Genomic DNA, 22,192 nt, shown 5'->3' with positions numbered 1-22,192 from the left:
TTTCAGCATCGACAATAAACTGTAATAAATCAGTGCTTGAGCCTAATCGAAAAAGGAATTTAAAAACTATTCTGGTTATATAATTGCGTCTCTCAAAAACCACAGGAAATTAAAAATGTAGCTTTACAAGGCAGATAAAAAGCTTTCAAAAATCACAGAACACAAGATGGGAGGTCCATTGTTAGACAAGGTATTTGCTAGAAAGGACGAGAAACTGTAAATGCTATTTAGAAATACAATCACCATGGCCTGGAAAAGCAAGCACTACAAAGGATTTCTTGAAATGTGCTGACTCGAAAGCAAGACTGGTAGCACCTCCACTTAATAGGATGATTTCATAATAGATTATTGTTGTGTTGGTGAGCTGCTCTCCTACTATCTGGTAAAAACTGCTCTCCATTCAGTCCTTTGCACTTCTGTTTTCCCCTGCCTCACCGAGGAGCATTTCTTACATATTACAGACAATCACTGCCTCTTGGTAAGCCTATTCAAATTCTCTTGCTGAAGAAATAAGCCTTTTCTTTAAAGAGATCATCTATTCAATGAAGCTTATGGCTTTTGAGGGCTACAAATCCTGTTTTGCACACAGCATTTTTGGTTTACAATGGGTTGCTTTGCATATGCAGAGCCCATATCATGTGCAACTTAAGACAGAATCGTCTTTCCTCTTCCCCGATCATACAGGAGGATTTTGTTTCTGATGTAATCTCCTCAAAAGTATAATATGAAAATACAGCCAAATTGTAATTATTTACATTCATTTAAACAAGTATTTGGTTTTCTAGAATATTTAGACATAGGTAATTGTGCAACTCAGAAGAAAGAAAAATTCCTATGTTATTAGTTCAGCAAAGGGCTCAAATACTTGCTTAATATATATGTCCGTATGCTTTTTTGTTGAGGTCAGTGACAGAGCAGGAAGAGGTTAAGGTGTAATCCAAAGGGCCGGGTGCCTGCTGTAAAACTCAGAAGAGCACAGCACTTCTCTGCTCTGACATAGATTTCTTCTGTGACCCTGGGCAAAACCCCTGCATTCAGAACTAACAAAGCAGACAAACGATGCCTGGACACTGATGTGCAGCCCTTATGGTCCCCATCTTCCTTCTCAGGGACCTGAAATGCATTGCTCTGTCAGATCCATAGTCTGCCCTGCCCTCAGTCTGTGACACTTGTTAATACCAGATATTTCAGAAGAAAGTATAAGTTCCCCTGCTTACCTGTAGCTTGGTGTAATTGATATGTTGAAGCCTCCATATCCGTACAAGAAGGCAGGATGAGACCCATCCAATTTAATTCCTTTCTTGTGAATAATAAACATTGGGATCTTCGTACCATCTTTGCTAGGGTAGAAAACCTAAGACAAAAGAAAAAGAAATCGGAAATGCCATTACTGGTGTAACTCTCCACAACTGCTGCTAACACGAATCAGAGGCGATCACTTCCATGGTGTCCCAAGGCATAAAACATTCTGAGAGAACTGCACCAATTGCCCAGGTCACGTTCAGTAGTGGCCATCGCCTGCTTGGTTGCTTAATAGCTCTGGAAAACGTATCAAAATGAGACAATACAAAGGGTCTGACAGTATCATTTTTACATATCTTATTGATCAATTCTACATACAAGGGGGTTTAAGAAAATGCTACAAAACCAATACAATTCTCTGCAAGGGAAGACTGGCGTTGTTAAAACACAAAAACTGCATGGTCCATCATATAGGAAAGCAGCACAGACTGAGCTGGCAAGCAGAATGAACAGAACTAAATCAGATTTCCAATTTAAAATTATAATTTCTAAAAATTTCTCCTTTTTAAAAATTCAAAATTTCAAACACTAGGTAACAGTGGACAGTGAAGAAAGAAACTCATGGTAGGGTGGTGACTTACTGAGACCCCACTAAACATTACATTACTTTGGATAACAGAGAGCTATGTTACTACCAAATAAATATGTAAAACTCTCTGAAGATCTGGTCTTGTACAGCTGAAATCACAGAGAATTCCTTTATATCAGTTGATGTAGCAGTCTTTGCTTGTAAAAACATACATTTAATCACAAGCAGAAGGCCAAAGATATTTAAAAAGTCACAGTACTTTGGTTTTAGTGTTAATACATTGGCATTAATAACATTTCTCAACAGAGTGACTCCACACACCAGATTCAAGTCAAAGGAGTAAACTTTAAATAGCTGAAGACACTGTTTCTTACTAAGCCTTGTGAAAACAGCAAAAAGCTGACCACTCTACACTTAAAACATGCAGCAGGAATTCACCAAAGCAAGCCTGTATCCAGCAAGAGTGGACTAAGCATTGGTCAGTGTTTCAGGGTTGTCTCAATGACCACCTCACCTCATCAGGGTGGTAACATAAGCCGTGACTGAAACTTTTGGAGCACTGGGTGCATTTTCAGGCATTACCTAGCAGCTAGAACCAGAAGCCCTAAGGCTGCAGAACCCCCAAACCCATCCAGCAAGACAACGGAAGTACTTGCTGACTTTCAGGAAATCATCTCCCAAAACACCAAGTATCCATATAGTACATGCTTTCACATGTCTTTTTACTACTGCCACAGCACTATGGGAACTTAAGAGCTGAATTCCATATATGCAAACACAGACTGCAATTGCTTAAAACAGTTCCCATATCTTGTTGTTTTGATGCATGTATCGGCCTGCATGCTCTAAATTAGGATCCAGCATGTCTTATTTTGCCAGTCAAGCAAAAACACGTGGGTGTGAGTGCAGTTTACTGATTGTCATGAAGTTCTGGTTGACTACTTTTCATTGCTTCATTTTCATTTCATTTTCATTTGCAACTTCTAGTCTAACTAGAACAAAGAAGTAAATGAAGAATGACACACTTATCATTTTGTTGTTTGTTTACAATCTCTGTGCTTTTAAAGGAAATAGTCCTACCACACTTTATAAAGCACACAATCAACAGGATCTATTTTTACAGCACATGAACCTCAACAGTAATATGAACCAGTGCAACACATTTATTCTGAGCGTCGCCTGTAATGTGAAACATGCAAATCCACATGGCATGTTGAAAACAAAATAATCACATTTAATTTGAGTTTAATCACTGCTATGGAAATGTGAGAAATTTCAAATTAAACAACATCTACCTCTGAAGGCTTCACCAAAACCTGCACACATATCCCAGATAAAATTCAGTATTTTACAGTTCCCAGCAGATGGAAAAATTCAGAGCAAAAGCCTAGAGGCATTTTTACACAGATGAAATCGCTGTTTCCAACTACTGCCGTAACTATACTGTTACTGACAAAGAGGTCATCAGAACTCACTGCAGTAGAATACAAAGGATTTTCATATTTAGAATTTAGCTGAATACTATAAACAAATAAATATCAGACAGAGGGACTACTGAGGCTGGTGATGAGACTCCTCTCTAAAATGCTATCCATCAGCTCCAGTTGCTGCTGGCAATTCACACAAGGTGAGCACCTGGCCCTCCTATATTTTCAGTCACTTACTGATGTTGGCGAGTCCTTTCCTGATGATTAAAGGATGCCTCTAATTTTCCAGCTTCTTTCTGCACAAGGGGATTTTTTTTAAACAACTCTCTGAAAACTGACTTCAGTAGTGCTTTTATCATCATCAGTTAAGATTAAATAACATACCATTAAATGAAAACTCAACAAAAAAAAGATGCATGTCAAGGTGACGCTTGCAATTTAGGTTTTCACTCCTATCTTTGCTAAAATAACCATTATCTCTCCCTCCAAGATGAACAAACAGGAGGGGGCTGGGGTGGAAATCAATTCAGTGAGACACTGAGATACGAGATACGTGAAGCTATTTAAGCTTCTCCAAATAGACTATTTTCAACAACTGATTCAATCTCACCTTTAAATAAGGTGTTATCTCTGAAGCAAGTCCAATGGTTTATTCATGTAACCAATAAAGGGACGTGCTTCTATCTCAAAGATTAAGGTAAACTGGAAAGGGCAAGCCCTAAATAGAAGAATTTCCCACGTTGGTATTTCATGCCTAATTTTAGATGCTGTCAGCTTTTACATGAGTAAATGCTCATAAAAGGGTAGTACTGTTTTCTGCTTTATCGCAGCTAGGAATGATCCACTTGTATTGGCCACATTATATAACTCATTACTCATATATTTTCAAATAAAGACTCTCATGTCCTTACAGCCATTAGCACATGTAAGAGGAGGACAAATTAGCAAAGTGATTTTGGAGGGAAAAGGATTGGGGACAGTGCTTCAGACATAATGTTATGAATGATGAAACTCATCATTCAAGGAGGGACATGCTAAAAATAAATATTTTCAGCCTCTAGGAATGCACCAGCAATGCTGTGTGGTTGATAGAGCACTCCTGCTGCATGCAACCCTTCGTGCTATTCTAGGACCATACCGCCGGAGCGGTACAGCAGCCCCGAAACAGTTGTAGCTAACTTCAGCTCACACTAATGTCCCTATCAGTCACACGGCAGAGGGGTCTCAGTGCCAGAAAGAATCACTTTCAATTCAGATGCTGGAACCTGAGGCATAAGTTTATGGCCCCTATTCTTCTTATTAGGACCCAGGGAGAAAGCAACACTGTTTACACAATTATTCATTACTATAAACTATGTGAAGATTAAGCTATATAAGCTACGCAATCTTAGCCATTCTTCTTTAGTGCTTACATATATATTTATACAGTGTTGGGGTTTTTTGTTTGTTGGAGGTTTTGTTTGTTTGGTTTTGTTTGGTTTTTTTTTTTTTTTTTAAACTTAGCATTTGAAAGTAATTTCCACTCCATTTTCACCTAAAAAAGACAATGGACGTTTACTTCCAAGACAGTTTACAGAGTAAGTTTTACAAGTAAATACAACTAATGGCTGTGTGATAGGATTTGTAAATTTACTTAGGAGTTAAGTAGGATACAAAAAGTTCTGTCCATTCACTCCTGGGGAGGTCTTTGCCCTCCTACTTATGATTTGCTTTTAATGTGTAGTATTTATGTTAGATGAATCTTCACTTAGGGAAGAGGGAAACAATCAGCCAACATTGTAGACACAGACCTAAATTCAGAAAGACTCTAAGTTTATCCACTTTTGCCTCTGCAGTGACAAGAAGCATCCTCTCTACCTCATCACCAGGAGGCAAAACTAAGTATTTTAGCTTTTGAAAAGCTAGGAGGATTTGAAAGAGGGAGGTTGAAGACAAAGGTTTTCTTTCATTTGTCTATAGGGATAATATAGCCAGACACTGAGACTTACACACAGAACTCGAAATAATTTTGGCAGTCATCCACTATGCACTCCTCTTGTGAGTAAATATGGAATCAGCATCTTTGAATATTAAAGCAAGTGATACAATCATCACAACAAACAAAGAAATAAAACTAATCTGTCTGAATACTCACATTGTGCCACGGAATTAGAAATACTTAAAACTACTGAAAGTGGGTAGGAACTTCCCTTTTTACTCAGCAATTTGTGAGTATTCAGTTTCACTTTTTCTCCCTTTCAGAAATATCTTCTCTATATGGAGACATTAAAAGATGTATGTAATTACAAGTGTTCAGGGAAAAAAGTGCGTGTGGACCAGCAATCACCTTACTTTTACAAAACCAAAAGTCCTTTTAAGCAAAAACCAACCCAAAACTTGCACAAATTTAAAATTAACCTTATAAAGGTAAGATTCAACACAGATTTTGAAATACTGCTGTAAAACACAAAATAAAAAATAATCTTATTAAAACAGGTTCAATGCATGTATTTTTAAGCTATGAACAATAACTGAATGTCTAGAAATCTTTTTTCTGACTCACTCAATAATGGCAAAATGAAACTAAAGTCCAATTAAAAGGTATTTAGTTTGGCTTTTCAGAAAGAATTATTTCCTGCAGATAGCAGGTGAATTTTACATATAAAAAGAAACTTTGACTTCTGGGACTTGAAAACACCCCCTAAGTCACAGTAGGCTAATTATTCTTAGAAAGCCACTAGTGATTCTAAAAATGTCTCTCTCAACCTCTCTTTCAAGATTAGGTACTACATACCAGAGCTATCAATTCTTTCCATGTCTTTGTGTGCTTGATCAAAACCAGGTAAGATGTCAGTAGATTGACATCCATTGTGCGAAATGACGAAGGATTTTATAGAGAGCAACTAAAAAGGTAAGTCATGCTAGAATGCTCCCCATTAAAAATGCACGTTCAATAATTTAGCTTTAATAATACCAACACAATGCCTTTAAAATTAGTTTTTTTCCTGTCTTCTATATTAGTTTTACTGAGATAACTCCTTTTCCTTTGAAACAAACACAGGATGTAGCAGTCTTGTGAAATTTAGCAATTATTTTCTGCTTCTAGGTAAGAGCAGCTGCCCTCACACACAGCTGCTGTGATTCCACTAGTGGCCAGCCCAAAGTTACAGGCAGCGCTAGAGAAGCACAGTACCCGGTTGAGTCCCCGCAGAGACAGGTAGGAGCGAAGCACGCATGGCTGTGTTGAGTAGTCGATCAAAGGGAATGACTACTTCAGTTTTTATTGCCTGGAACTGTGTTTCAAGCATCCAGTTTCACATGAAGTATTTCCTTTATTAAGTGTGAAATGAAGGTTTCTCATCACGCTTACAACAACATTTGTGTTTTGAGATTTGGGGAAGAAAGTTTTCTTACATAGACCGTGGCATCAGGGTGTTCAAACCTGTATTTAGGTACAGAGATAAAGGTGCCTGAGGCTAAATAATGCTACACAGCAACACCTCCCACTGACAAGTCCTAATAATAGCTGCCACTCAGGGCTTCAGAAAGGCAAGTCACAAAGACCCTGCCTTCACACCAGCAAGTCTGAACACTTCAGCGCTGGCAGGCAGGGAGAAATCCTCATGGAGATGCCAGGGCAGAAATCTCATCGATTCAAGCAGAATCACGCGTTGCCGTGCACACCATCTCCCCGCAGCCCATTCAATCCCTGATCACCTGTGCCCTTACAAAAAACCTGACACTAGTCTGGGGCTAAAGACTACGTAGCACATCACAAGCAAAACGCCTTATTTATTGCAGCAGTGGCATGGACCCAAGTACAAGACCATTCAGTGGCCCCATGGACAGCTCTGGCTGCCTGCCAATGATCGCTGTAAGAGCAGCTCTTACTAACCACCATTTTTTTTATTCCTATACACAGGATGAACCAGAAGTCAGGAGAAGTCAGAGAACTATTACCACTACACAGCAAATCCACAGCATCTGAGGTTTCCTTTCTTCATAGGGGAATCCTCATCAATCTTCTTTAAGCCTCTTAAATTAGCTTCAAAGCAATTCTGTGTGGGTTGCAAAGCTCGCTTAATACAGAACTGGACAGGGGCCAAAGCAACTCAGAAGGGTAAAAAATTCATGCAGGTAAAACCCAGAAAGAAGAACACCCACTACAGACATTTGCAAAAGCACTATGAAAATAATCAGGAAACCTTTTAGAAGAAATTGTTTCACCACCCACCCACCGGGACAAAAAGCAGCCTCATGCTGACAGAGGCAAAGTGCCAGGAGATGGTCTTTCAGAAGAAATGCCTCTATACTAAGTTCGGCTGCCTAGCTGCAAATGACTGCAGGGAGGTATCTCCCAGGGTGGTGGGAGGAGGGAGGGGAAGGCAAGAGAAAACTAGCGGCTGAAAGTTCAAAAATACTGCAGGACCAGCATGGCAGAAATTGCTTTGAAATCACACTTTTCTAGATTAGTTAAAAGGCAGCATTCCCTTTACACAAAACCTTAGTGGTAAATGGGATCCAATGAGACCCCTCTACTCCACTTTTGCAACCTGAAAGACTTCTTGTCTCTTCTCTTAATGTTTACCCTCTGCCCCTTTCAGTGTGATCTCAGATCTTCTTGCAGCAGAATAATTAGCATCTGCCATGTACAGTTATTCCTTTTCTTTCATCCATTTGCCTTAAAGAAAACTTAGTGTACAGCATAGAGACAGAGAGATATCAGACAGGTTACATTTACCTTTTGAGTTAAATATACATTGTAGTCACGTTGAACAGAAAGAAGTCCCGGGGACAAAGTTACAGTCTCTTTCTTGAATTACCTCTGTGCTTACACGTTCAAGAAATATATTACTATGAAGTAGCAGAGCGTGAAAAAAACAAACGGCTGTCTCAATGGAAGTAGCACACTGTTATAAATAAAAACATAAATAACAGCTGCTGGCTAGTGCAATTTCTTTCATTAAATCAAGCTTTACTTCATTGAGAAAACTGCTCTGACAGGAAACAACTCACTGAAACTCACTTCATTAGAAAGCAAACACCACTCATCTTTACCATGCTGGAAATAATTTCAGGTTGTAATGATAAACGCTGTTAAGAATAAAAATGTAGAGAAAACTTAACATGGGATAAGCAAGAGGGAGAACTTACCTTATTCAAGCTACTCCACAATAACTACTCTTATTTATGCTTTCACACTGTGGTAGGCGCACACATCTAATTCAACATGCTGAGAAAGAGCTACATTTCACTCAAACAGTAACTGGCTAATTCAGCTTTTCTGTTTTTGACTCTACCTTGCTCAAAACTTCCTTGGTTATCTCAACACAGGCCTGCTGTTGAACTTTTATGAGCTTCAAAAAGATGACACAACCCCTGTTGGTTTTTCTCCCTAAGGCAGGGGCATCTGCACAGTTCAGGGTGCTCGAATTTCACCTGTAAACCTGTATCCAAAAATTCTTGCTCAGAACAAATTCAATCTTGACACTGGTGACGTCAAGTGCCTAGCTTGTGTCAAAGTCCCAAGAGGACCCACATATTCCACTCACATTGCCAAGAAGCTTTATTTATGCCTTTCAATAGCTGGATAATTTCAGAGCACTCTGCTCTCTCTCTTCCTTAGAGAAATCATATCATGTTTATAGATGTCAAGTTGGCTACCCAAAACCAGAGGCACTAAACACCTACAAAAATTCTGTGTGGCTAGTACAATATTGAAAAAATAGCTGATATTCTTCATTCCTACTTTTGGTTTGAAAAGAAACACAAATAATCTCCACTGGACAATGTGTGTTTCACTTATCCTGTGAATATTTATTCTGAAGAACTTACTGAAATAAACAGGTCACTTAGAAGTATTGTGAAGCACTTCTATGTGCAGTTTCTCACTCATATTACACTACAAATAAATTAATTTGTGAGTTTTAAGCTTGAATTCAAAGTTAACCATTTGTGCCCTACATTTTTAAAAAAAAAAAAACAAAATGGCAGCAGAAAAAAAAAAATTCCCTGAGAATGGTCAAGGATAAACTAAAGTCCTAGAAAATATAGTGGGTGCAAGCTTAGAATAAAATGATTCTAACGACCAGATGCTATTGATTTAAACAGTTGTGTCTTGGTGACCACCTCCTTGCTGTGGAGACAGTACTTCAGGCTCATCTATTGTTTTCAGATTTGCAGTACTCATTATACAATGAAGAAAACCCACCCAGCAAATAGAAAGAAGATGAAGAGAATTATGAGAATAAGTTTCTGTGACACTGTTGTAACCATACTTAGGGAACAAAATAAAACCAAAACTAGTATAAAGCAACCCAGCAAAAATTTCACTTGACAGCCTAATTTCCAGACAGATATCATAACCAAGACTTTTAACATACTTCATAACAGGAACTCCAAGAAGTGTGTTGATGCATTCCTATAATACTGTCGGAACAAGGAGGAGAAAAATGAACAAGAATGCCTTTTTTTTTTTTTTTAAGCCATAAGACTAAGGACAGCTTGCAGCAATCCTTTCTTAGGCAAAATGAGAACAAGACAGCAACATTCAACAAACATATCAGTCATGAGGAATTCAACTACTAATAATCAACTACTAATAAATCAACAGATCAAATGTCTAATGATGTCAAGTCAACTTCAGTTCAAAAAACAACAGTAAGTAGAAGGAAAAAGTCAGGGATGTTCCTATTGATAAAAGATTCCCCGATTTTAGGCATTCTACCATTATTCTTTGAAGCTTTTCTGCATCTTGTCTATTTTCAGCCGTTAGCAGCGATCACTGTGCACTATTACTTTCAAAAATAATTGACAAATTGGCTGAAAAGCAAGCAGTTCAGGGAGCTGTCAGGGAGAATTTATTTATCAATTCTTCCCTGTCTGTGAGAACAGCATGCCAGAACTAAGGAAATAATCTACTTCTTTATATCATTCATCTACACAGTTGAAAAACTAGTTTCTATGAACAATAATGACATTTCTAGGAGGCTTCCCTTGTCCCATAAATTTCCTGGGAGATGTCTCAAAGACAGAGCAGAAATAATTAATCTAAGGAAAGATGATATTCTATCAGTACCTCTGGGCAACGTTGATAAAATCGAATCAACCGCTAAATGAAGATGCAAACTAGATTACCCTTAATAAAATTGTGCACTGATGAATTTGTACTGGATCATAGAGAGACAAAAGCCCACAGAAAAAAGCTCACATAATTAGTGACTGAACTCTTTCTGGGTGGAAATTGAACTGCTACCTCCCTTCCTTTTCCTTGGAAAAAAAAATCTTTCCCATTTTTACTACTTCTGATCTTTTACTAAGGGACAAGCGAGAAGTCTCCTGAACGATCCCACTCATATGAGTGTCCCACATACACAAGTTAACAACCGCATTTCTGGATACTTACTGAAGCACTTTGGGTTTAGTTTGTCCTCTCTCTTCACCAGTGAATGACAATTTCAGAAAAAAACCCCCAAGCCAAAACGCTAAATCTGTCTAGATAAAAAGCTATTGACTGAGAAGCTTTTCTAGCTCTGCCTTACATCTTATTAGTGCAAATTTTTTTTCTGTTTGGTATAAATGGAGACTATGGTGTTTGAAAGCATCCAGCAACACCAACATGTTATTAAGAGGTTTGACTGTGCCATAGAACGCTGATAAAAGATAAGTTTTTGAGAGGTTCTCCAAACCCCCCTCATTTTAATTTGGTAAAAATTATTTTCTCAGTATAAACTGAACTGCTCATAACTATTATACGACCATCTTAGTTAATACGCATCCTTTCTAACATAATCACATTCACAGTGAAAGCAAGAGTTGTAGTTTTAGTTTACAAGATATGCTATCATCTCCTTCCCTTTTTTCCTTACAATTGCAGAGTCTGCTCCAAGCAGCGGCCACGCAGCCTCACTTACTTTGCAGAGGCTGACGGCTTATGAACAACTTAGGTACACTAAGCCTGAATCAAGTCTATGCAAGATCTCACCAACATTTGAAATTGCAATTTTCTATTAATATTCACCACTCTCAACTCTCTAATAATTAATAATCTGTTTTCCACCAGAGTATGAACGTTAATTAACAACAACAACAAAAAACCCCAGCCTAATCCACCAAGCAGTTTTGGCCCTGGGAGAGGAGAGCAAGGAGAATTTTATCGGGCTGCTGTGATATATATTAGAAGTTTGCCTGCATTTTTCATTAGTTTTAAATATTACCAGTTATAATTTGTTTTTGTCCCCTGTACGTAGTTAACACATAGTTGTCATTATTAATTTTCCAAATGTATAATTTATTTCTCTGCCCTGTTTTCAAGCCGTGGCTGGTAAGGGCCCTGCAACGGCCTGCGCTTGTATGCTATCCGGCACACCGGTGAACGCGACTAAGCCTCCCAAGTGCTACGATAACCCAAGCGAATAAAGGAGTAACAACCTTCTATTTTGCTCTCTGCAGGCGGCTGTACAACCTTAAACCTCTCGGTATCAGTTGTACGCCAAGCCTAATAAAGGAGTGCATAAACTAGTTAGCAACTTGTGCGCGCTTGGAGGCCTGCAGCTCTGAAACACAAACCTCCCAGCTCTGCCAGAGCTGCTTCTGCTCTGAAAACACCCCAGTTCCCTGGTAGCCTACAGGGACACCATTCAGAACGAGAGATGCATCCACTCTAAAGTATTTACACGGAATATGGAGCTGCGGGGAAGCTTAATTGCTAACAGGAAACACGGAGATGCTGCAGAAAGGCGGGGAAAGGGGAGTGCTTTCTAGAAAGAGAAACAAACAAAAGGCAAAACTACCCAAAAAAGTAAAATGCAATCCAGTAAAGGCCAGAAATGCAACGTATTACACTCTGACAGGTGCAGTAATCTACAGGATAGGGAAACTGACCAAAGAAAATATTTCAGAAAAGTATCTTGCAGTTATAGTACACACCAAACTGACCTTGAATGAACAACGAATTGTTAGGGAAACGGCAAACTCTATACGGGGCCACTTAAGCCAAAGTCTCACCCGCAAGATGTATGAAGTAATGCTTTCTGCTGTATTCAACATTTGCAAAGCCTCAGCTAGAGAGCTGTGTTCAGTTTAAACCATGGCACATAATATACTGCCCATACCCGAATAAAGAAAAAAAGAGTGATAGGAGGCCCCGAAAATATAATCCGCTAGAAAAACTGAAGAGAGTGCAGGTTTTTTACATCTAAAGGAAAAAAAAATAATGCAGGGACACATAGTGACAGTCCCTAAATACGCAGAAGTTTGCTGTAACTAGGAAGAGAATTACCTCTCTTCCATGCCTGTGAGGGACACAAAGCAATGCATTTCAACTACGGCAAGGGAATTTAGGTGAGACCTTGCGGCGGACACCCCGCTCCCTGCCTTCCTGCAAAAGCTTTTTAACAGTAAATACAGTGAGACACTGGGACAGATTGCCTAGGGGGACTGAAGCCTTTTAAGCACAAGGCAGACAAAAGCCAGTCAGGACTGGTGCAGGCAGAAGTGACCTGTCACAGAGCCCAGGACAGATCAGCATGCTCTAGCCTTGGTAGCCACGCTGGCCAGCTCTGGGACATGGGTATCTGACCACGCTGCCACCACCTCCAACCACATTCAGGCACTGCAATTCTTCCCTTTCCCAGTTTTTCTGCCCTTTGGTTATTACAGCAGCTCTGCCACAGGTTCTTCTGTTCACAGCTGCAACATCCCCTACTGGGCAGTAACAGCTGGTTTCTCTCTTCTTGCAGGAAAAAGCCAGTATCCTGCCTCTTGGAGTGCAATGGATTAGATGATCCTTTGAGATGGTTTTTGCCCATGTTTTATACGATTTCAAGAAGAGAGGCTTCAAAAGTAGAAGTGGAGAAGACAAAGGGTCTGAAAGAGAACAAGTGCCTCCCTTCTCCCTTTCACAAAACCGTCATTGTTTGAGAGATGTGAAGGCCATCCAGGGAGTTCACATGTATAATAAAATCCACTTGAACCACTAGTCAGAGTAGAAGTTCATTCAAAAATCCGCCACTTGCATTGAGAATCTGTACTAGTTACATTTCAGAAAATGGTTTAAATTTTTAAATACTGAAAAAGTAAATGTTAAAATTAAAAACAAAAAGGAAAAATTTTAAAACTTGCCCGTATATATATTACAGATGTGTAAACACCTATAAACAGAGTGCACAATATTTTATTCTCAAGTAGCATGGGCTTCACTAACAACCAAACAACTATAATTACTATTGTTCTGCAAATGTGCGCGAGTATAACACCATCCTGTAGCAGACATGGATATATACCTGTGCATATAACTCTCACTAAATGTAAGTCCCCTTCTTTGGAAACCTAAGGACTACTCAACAGAGTTTGATGACACTGCTAGCGCAGTACTGAAAAAGACAACCAGAAGAGTCTGTTTGTCTTGGTGGCCTGGTAAAGGAATTCAATGTGTTTCCCTGCTATATCAATGACTTGAATGCTGGCCTGCACCAGGGATGACTGACAACTGCAATCATCTAAGGATATTTTGCCAGCTGTTTGAATAAAACCAATGGCTGTGGTCTCAAAGCAATTTGTCTTCAATGCAGCATTATCATCAGAATTTAACACCCTCCTGGGTAGGCTCCACAAGGCAAAGTAATGGGTGGGCAGATGGATAAAAGAATTCCCACACTTGCAGAGGAGCACTCTCTTGTGAACAATGCTGGCACGCCAAAGTTTGACATTTAGCCTCAACAAAGGGACAGAGAAAAGAAAAGTGGTAGTTGCTACTACTTTCTTTCAGCAGAGGACTATACATGCAGTCCTTTGCATGCTGAAATTTTCCATTTTTATGTCTGCTTGGTCAGAGCAAGACTTGAACAGCCACAAAGAAGCTTCAGAGTTTGGGTTTGTTTTTTTTTTGTGGAAGCATCCTGTGCATTTCATCCTCCACCACTGATGGAATTGGTGTTCAATCTGCCCTATACAAGACACACAAACACCATACTAATCAAAAGATAGGGCTTTGTCAGCATTTAATACTATTAAAAACATTGGGAGTTGGGGCTTTTTATCGACACTTAAGTTTTATGAACTGCTACTTGTGTAAGACTTTAATAACTGGCTTGATTGTCAAAACCACATCTGAAGACTCAACTCTGAGGATCAGCAAAAAGAGGAGTAGCAAACCACTGCCATTAGAACAGCAAACCATCAAAACGCATCCCCAGTGCAACCCCTCATCAAGTGCAACCACGGACAAATTTCACTCTGAATGGTTCCGCTCCTGTAGAATGAAGCTAATAATACTCACTACCTTTGCGAAATAACACTGATATGCTTATACAAAAGGGAAAAGAAAAGTTGAAAGAAGATTCCCACTGAGAATCATTAAATAGAATTCTTACTTATCTTGTGAGTAAGGGAGTTAATTAAAATAGTAAAGTGTTCATGGTTAATTACTGGAGGTGAGATCAATCACAGGAGTGAATATGAAAGCTGGAGAAAAAAGAGAAGGGAAAAAATCTTCAGTGATTTGTTTAGAAAGAGGACAATAAACAAGCATTTCCACTCCAACAATATTGTCATTTTAATCTCTGTATCAGCAAAGAATCTACCTACTGAGATTCCTGAAGGTTTAAAAACACATGTTCATTTAAGGTGTCCAAGTGAATGACATTTCTAATCTCTTTTTCCTGATGGCAAAACATATTTAGCCATTTATAATAAAAATCAAACCTATTTTTTACTCACAACTAACAAGGCAATCATTTAAGACATGGGAGGCTGTTAAACAATCCTTAAAGCTCTTGTTTAAAACTCCTGTGTGTAATAAGGGATTCTCTACATTATGTTCAATGGTTACAGCTCTGTTTTAATCCATGTTATTTCACCTTGTGTTTTAAGAAATTCTGAGAAAGAAATGGAGCATAGAATGCAGCTTGGGATCAAGTATGCCAATTAACACCTGCATTCACGAGAGAAGTGGAAAACAAACCACTACAAGTTCAAACAAAAGTTCTACTGAGTAAGGCACAAGAAGAATATTGCACTATGAATTTTAGCTAAACTATTAAGCAATCACTTTGCTTGCAGACTTAAACCAAATGTTTTTATAATGTCTTGAGTATGAAGATTCTACAGACTCTAACATTTTAAGAAGCTCTTCAATTCCCTGCACACTTAACAGAAAAAGAAACAATCTATTATTAAAAGCTTGGGACTTTTTGGGAAACTTTGGACACTTGGGACTAGTGAATCACAAAGCCTGTATGACGATTCAAATGAACACAGGGACTGGTATTTTTATATTATCCCATCACACTGTGTGGTCTGGTATTGTGCTAATTCTTCCTAAGAGTAGTTCTGTACTCCTCCATCCCAAACCACATTTCCATTGTTCTGCATTCTGCTGAACAAAAGCTCCCAACATCCTAAACTGTGCAGCAATCCTCTGGTATGCAATAAGGGGATAAAGCAACCCCTGACATTCAGACCTCAAAACAGAATTGGAACTGGATCAGTGAAGAAAGCAATGTAAAATCCTATCACTTTATCCTCTTTCTTGGAATATGGAGATCTGGTTCCTACTCCAGACACTTCGGGAATATCACGGTCTGCCAGAATTACTCATGTGAATTATCTGACGTGCATTGGATGGGGCTGCTTAAACATGGGCGTAGAGCCAACTGCTACTTCTCTGCTCAGACATAAGGATTTCAAACTTCAAGAGCATGTAAGGTCATTATAGGAAATCCTTCACTTGATACTCTTCTAGACAGAAAATCCTCCACTGACAATTTCCCCCCTTAAAATGAAGTGTACTGTGGCTGCAAATATGTAACATATTTAATATATAATCTCTTGGCTTTCAAGAAATACAGGGCCTTAAAACTAGAGGACTACATTTGCAGTTAAGTGTTTCTTCCCTGACCTGCAGTTAGAAGAGGTAATGGCAGATTAAAGTAGTGTTTGTAATAGCCACATGCCAAGTGTGTAAGATGCTAAATTCACATCGGCAAATAGCCAATACTGCCACAGTTGTCACTGTGATTTTTGTTGATGTCCTCCACAGTGAGACTGTTGTCTTGGTGCCAAAACTACAGCTATTGCCAAAACACTGGCAGAGATCAGAGCTGAAGACTTCAGTCTTCTTCATGGGAGCTCTGATGGAAGCAGCTTAAAGCTCACTCCTGCCTTTAAGCGGGCAGGTGTCTGCCACACTGCGACAAGCACTAAAACTGGTGCATTTCTTCACAATTTCTTCACATTCTGCCCCCCCCAATATTTCTTCAATTTCTTCCTCGCTGTAATATGGAACCACAAGGAAATAAAAGAAATAAAATAGAAACAAAAAGCAATAAGCAACTTTATTCCCTCAAGTATTAACTCTAACCTCCCATCCCGTGAGATCGAGGCAGGATTCAAACCCCAAATACTGTTAGAAGCATGGAAGTCCAGCTCTTTTGGCTGGGATTTTCAGGAGGGGGAAGAAAAGGATGCCAAAACAACTTACTCCCCTGAAGAAAAGGGAAGAATTCTTTGTCTCTGATCAGAATCAATGCAAAACGTACATGCCTCTCTTCTTGGGTATGAGAGTGCTTTTTCTCGACAGAGATGAATTCAGAGCTACTGAATGTCTCTCCAAACTCCAGTGATCTATTCATAAATACTTAGATAAGGGAAAGAAACAACAATAAAACCATCTCTATATCCACACTGAAAAAACAGTGATAGTATCAGCTCTTGCATTGCTGAGCAGGTTGAGCTTACTACAGCTTTCACAGAATGCTGCTTTCCTCTGCTGCCCTCTGTTACTTTTTATTTTAATCTAATGCTCATGGAATGACACCACCAGCAATGGCGAGATCCAGGAATAGCGTGGGCAGGTGCTGTGCACAAGTTTCTTCCACAACTCTGCCAATCAACCTCAAGCCTGACTCATCTTCTCTCAGCGCTGTATTTTCCTGAAACAGAGATTAACTGCTGTGCCAAACTGTACGGTGTAAAGTTCCGCTAGGAATTAGAATGACTGTAGATAAATTTTCCCTATCAGTGACTCATGCCTTAAAATCAGAGCTGTAAAGGCTTGAAGATGGGAGTGAAAGACTGAACAATAAAACAATAAACTCCTCATGAAAATCAGTTCACCTATAAAAATAATTTCTGCAAAAGAGGAGAAAATTCATCCCAGGCCCAAGAAAACAAATATCCTTTTTAAGACTTGATCTTCTTTTGTCTCTGCAACAATGAGTTAAAGCAGCTGCTTTAAAGTTGTAAAACTAAGTTGTGTTATTATGAATTTCACTGTTCTTCTGCAAGAGCTAATCCAAAGTGCATCTGTCAATAGTAGCATCTATTTTTGTTTCATCTCAAGCTATTTTAAGGACAGTGCTAGAAGGTATTCAAAGAATGGCAAAAGGAGCCAAATAACATTTTTATTGTTGCAATTTCAACACTTATAATCCTGCATATCAGCCTAAAAGTAGGTGAGTTGTGAGCCAGGCCAGAAGACTGCTTGTCCATGTTTAAGTGTCACTGTGGGGTATTAATATGGAGAGGCATATAAGAACTTAGTTAGCAACTTTGTAAAGATAAAATAAAGGCTTTTTATTTAAAGCAGCAGTTATTTATGCAGTAAACAGCTTACAGCAAGTGCCGTTTGTAAGTTCCTGCAAAAGTGTTTTTTCCTCCTGTAAAAAACACCCCAGGCTATTTCCTGAAAAAGTGTGTCATTGTGATCGATGGAAGCGTGCAGGGAAGCAAAGACAAATTTCAAGAAGCGTTTGACGGAGGAAAAGTTATTAACGCAACTTAATGTATCATTTAACAAAAGTAGCCAGGATAAATTTTTGATGCATGGCAAGCATTTTAATCAGTCTGACTTTTTCATGAAGGTCACACAGAGTCTTTCAAGGTAAGGGCGTATGCACAAGATACTGCACAGTAAGTTAGACTATATACTTGCGGGGTGTCACGTACAGCCAACAACCTATGGGCGTGCTCTTACCCTGGTGTAAATGTCAGGTACGTTGAAACAGCTCTCCCTTCAGTGCAAGATAAGTTGGCAAATTTGTTCTTACTTTGGTCTGCCAAAGGGTAAGAACTTAACCTAAGGTACTACAAAGCAGCTGCTCTACCATAAATTTACTCAGTGCAGTAAACTTTATCACTGATCCACACTTGCACTGCACTGCACAGCATCTATGAAATACTGTAAAATGAAACCACAAGAGCAAAAAACGGTCTCTGTGGCATTTTCCAATTGCCATTAATTCAGGTTTCATATACACATGACACACTTCAGTTCAAGTCTTCTTAACTCACTTACGTTCAAAGACTGCTAAAGAACAACAACTCATTAAAGTTTCATATATGCTACACAGAAGCTAGGGAGATTGCTAGTCTTCGTAGATATTTCTTCAGGTATATAAGGATAAAGGAAGAACCTTGGCAGGAGACCTGCCTTTCATTAAGGACATGGATCAGGACAGAGCCAGCAATATTTTTCCATACTACTTTGTAATTCTGATGGAAATGAGAATGATGAAATAAATTCCGCAGTGTTGTTCATTCTCCTGTAATCAGCAATCTTTGCCTATTCTCAGTATATTTCTTGCATTCTTAATTTTGAGTTTCTTTCACAATTCCCTGCAATGTTGCCTGAGTTTTGCAATGGCTATGCAAGGCTATCATCTAGGTTGAGAGCCATTTATAAACTGCTTCGATAAGCTGCCATCTCCTTTTCCCTCCTCCAAGCAGAAGCATCATCAAGGGTCCAAGCGGGACCCCATAAATGGAAACAAGGACTGGAGTCTGGCAGAAGCGTGCAGCACTGGCAGCCTGACTTACTACAAAGGTGACCCAGCAGTCCCAGCCCTGGCCCTGACAAACAGCCTCTTTCACATCTCAGCTGCGATTCCTCCGCGGATCTGAATGATACGGGAAACTAATTTCCAAGACGTCGCCATGTTGAGATAATTTGCTGATAAAGGCAAAACTGGATGAGTGGTGAGCCAAGGGTGCTCTTCCCAGTGTAACTACACAGGTCACATTTCCCTAGAGCTGGTACTGAGCAGGAGTGAGAACCAGAGACAGCGGTCTGGATAAAGGAGAAAACCAGAAACAGTAATATTGACTTCCACCCCATTACAGCCTAGTGGTGAAGCTCTGCCAGTGATTTACAAAGTGAAGGTTTCCAAGGACATAGCAACAGCGTGTTTCCTCTTTGAAATTATTTGTATTACTGTTCTACTTTACCTTAATTTAGCACGTAATTGATTTAAATGTAAAATGAGATTTTGTTTTTCCAGACGTTTATTTCATAAAATTTGATTTACTAGAAAAATACATTATTTCTAATTTATGGCAACCCGTTCTAAACCCTTTTTAATTACATGGTTATTTGTGTTCCATTATTAGCCTTCTGAGTTTCATGGCAGTATCATAATTGTACCAAGTTGTTTCCTAAAGAGAATGCTGTTTTCTTTCTCTTTTTCAGCTCACTATGCCCTGAAGTTATCCTGTGGAAGTCCCTTAATGAATTTGAGTGAAACAGTAAAAACACATTCTCTGTGAGAACATTTCCAGCAAACTGCCCTCTATAACACTTATTTCTGTCTGGAGATGCAGAGACAAACGGGGCTGTTTACAACTATCTCATGCACACACATTACTGTCTTTATGCTTTTAGAGAATCTGTCCTGTGTATATGCCAGAGGCAAAATTAAAAATAAGAAATTAAGAAAAATAGCTCATTTCCTTTCAAATACTCCAAGCCATGCTGTCACACTGTTGCTTGACTATATCTCCTGGGTCATTTCACCTTTTTCTAGGCTAAACTTAAATAAGTTCCACTTTAGGCACTGGATCACATTATACCTTTTTCTACACAAAGAAAAATCATAGAATCATAGAATCATAGAATCATAGAATCAGTGAGGTTGGAAGGGACCTTTAAGATCATCAAGTCCAACCATTAACCTACCCTGATAAAAACACCACCACTCCTAAACCATGTCCCTAAGCACCTCATCTACCCTTTTCTTAAACACCTCCAGGGATGGTGAATCCACCACCTCTCTGGGCAGCTTATTCCAATGTTTAATAACCCTTTCAGTGAAAAAATGCTTCCTAACATCTAATCTAAACCTGCCCTGACGTAACTTGAACCCATTTCCTCTTGTCCTATCACTTGTCGCCAGGGAGAAGAGGTCAGCTCCCATCTCTCTAAAACCTCCTTTCAGGTAGTTGTAGAGGGTGATAAGGTCTCCCCTCAGCCTCCTCTTCTCCAGGCTAAACAACCCCAGATCCCTCAGTCGTTCCTCATAAGGTTTGTCCTCCAGACCCTTCACCAGCTTTGTAGCCCTTCTCTGGACACGCTCCAACACCTCAATGTCCTTCTTGTAGTGAGGGGCCCAAAACTGAACACAGTACTCGAGGTGAGGCCTCACCAGTGCCGAGTACAGGGGGATGATTACTTCCCTAGTCCGGCTCACCACACTATTCCTGATGCAGGCCAGGATGGTGTTGGCCTTCTTGGCTGCCTGGGCACACTGCTGGCTCATGCTCAGCCGGTTGTCCACCAACACCCCCAGGTCCTTTTCTGCCAGGCAGCTTTCGAGCCACTCCGCCCCCAGTCTGTAGCGCTGCATGGGGTTGTTGTGACCCAAGTGCAGGACCCGACACTTGGCCTTGTTGAACCTCATACCATTGGCCTCAGCCCATCTGTCCAGCCTGTCCAGATCCCTCTGCAGAGCCAATCTACCCTCAAGCAGATCAACACGCCCCCCCAGTTTAGTGTCGTCTGCGAACTTACTGAGGGAGCACTCGATCCCCTCATCCAGATCGTTGATAAAGATATTAAAGAGAACGGGCCCCAGCACCGATCCCTGGGGGACACCACTCGTCACTGGACACCAACTGGATTTAACTCCATTTACCACCACTCTCTGGACACGGCCATCCAGCCAGTTTTTTACCCAACGAAGAGTATACCTGTCCAGGCCATGAGCAGCCAGTTTCTCCAGGAGAATGCTATGGGAAACGGTGTCAAAAGCCTTGCAAAAATCCAGGTAGACAACATCCACAGCTTTTCCCTTGTCCAGCAAGTGGGTCACCTTGTCATAGAAGGAGATCAGGTTTGACAGGCATGACCTGCCTTTCACAAAGCCATGCTGACTGGGCCTGATCACCCTGTTCTCTTGCATGTGCCGTGTGATGGCACTGAGGATGATCTGCTCCATGACCTTCCCAGGCACCGATGTCAGACTGACTGGCCTGTAGTTCCCTGGATCCTCCTTCCGGCCCTTCTTATGGATGGGCGTCACATTTGCCAACCTCCAGTCAGCTGGGACCTCCCCAGTTATCCAGGACTGTTCATAAATGATGCACAGTGGGCCGGTGAGCACTTCCGCCAGCTCTCTCAGCACCCTTGGATGGATCCCATCCGGCCCCATAGATTTGTGCACCTCCAGGTGCTGAAGCAGGTCCCTCACCATTTCCCTTTGGACTACAGGGGCTTCACTCTGCTCCCCATCCCTGTAAATCCTCTATTCCACTCTTACTGTGTGGATGCAAAATGCTACATGTAACTAATCCACCCTCCAATATTTCTGCTATAAATTGCAGGTATTAAATATGCTAAGCATCACAATATAATGATTGTTTTTCTAGACTTCTAACTGTTTCAACAAATTTGTATGAACTCTCTCTAGAAGTTCCACATCTTCCTGACCAGGGCATACTATTTTATCAGGGACTTACAAAAGCTGTGTTTAGTGGAAAGTTCCCTTACTAAAAATATGTATATTTTGCATAATATTTTTAGTCACAATACTTGTTATGAGGTCAAAGCAGTTGTCTACAAAGAGCCCTGTTATTTCCCTGAACCTGTTCCATATTATCTTTAGCTTACATTGTTTTTCATAGGAGTAATTTCTGTTAACTTTATAAGCCTTAAACTTAGCTAATTCTTATATGCCTTCAGTTA

The 22,192-nt window shown here is 39.9% G+C and overlaps 1 protein-coding gene across 1 annotated transcript in view; it reads right to left on the bottom strand.

The window, feature by feature from the left end:
* Positions 1 to 22,192, bottom strand: part of PREP (prolyl endopeptidase) — a 111,992-nt gene that overhangs the window by 16,753 nt on the left and 73,047 nt on the right. The window contains exon 11 of the mRNA XM_082480997.1: positions 1,218 to 1,354. Within this exon, the coding sequence (XP_082337123.1) occupies positions 1,218 to 1,354 (137 nt within the window). The remainder of the gene's footprint in view (positions 1 to 1,217; positions 1,355 to 22,192) is intronic.

The sequence above is a fragment of the Vanellus vanellus genome (assembly GCF_965231255.1).
Source record: "Vanellus vanellus genome assembly, chromosome: 3".
Classification (NCBI taxonomy): Eukaryota; Metazoa; Chordata; class Aves; order Charadriiformes; family Charadriidae; genus Vanellus; species Vanellus vanellus.
The sequence above is the reverse complement of the archived record's forward strand: the minus strand, read 5'-3'. Positions and strand labels throughout refer to the sequence as shown.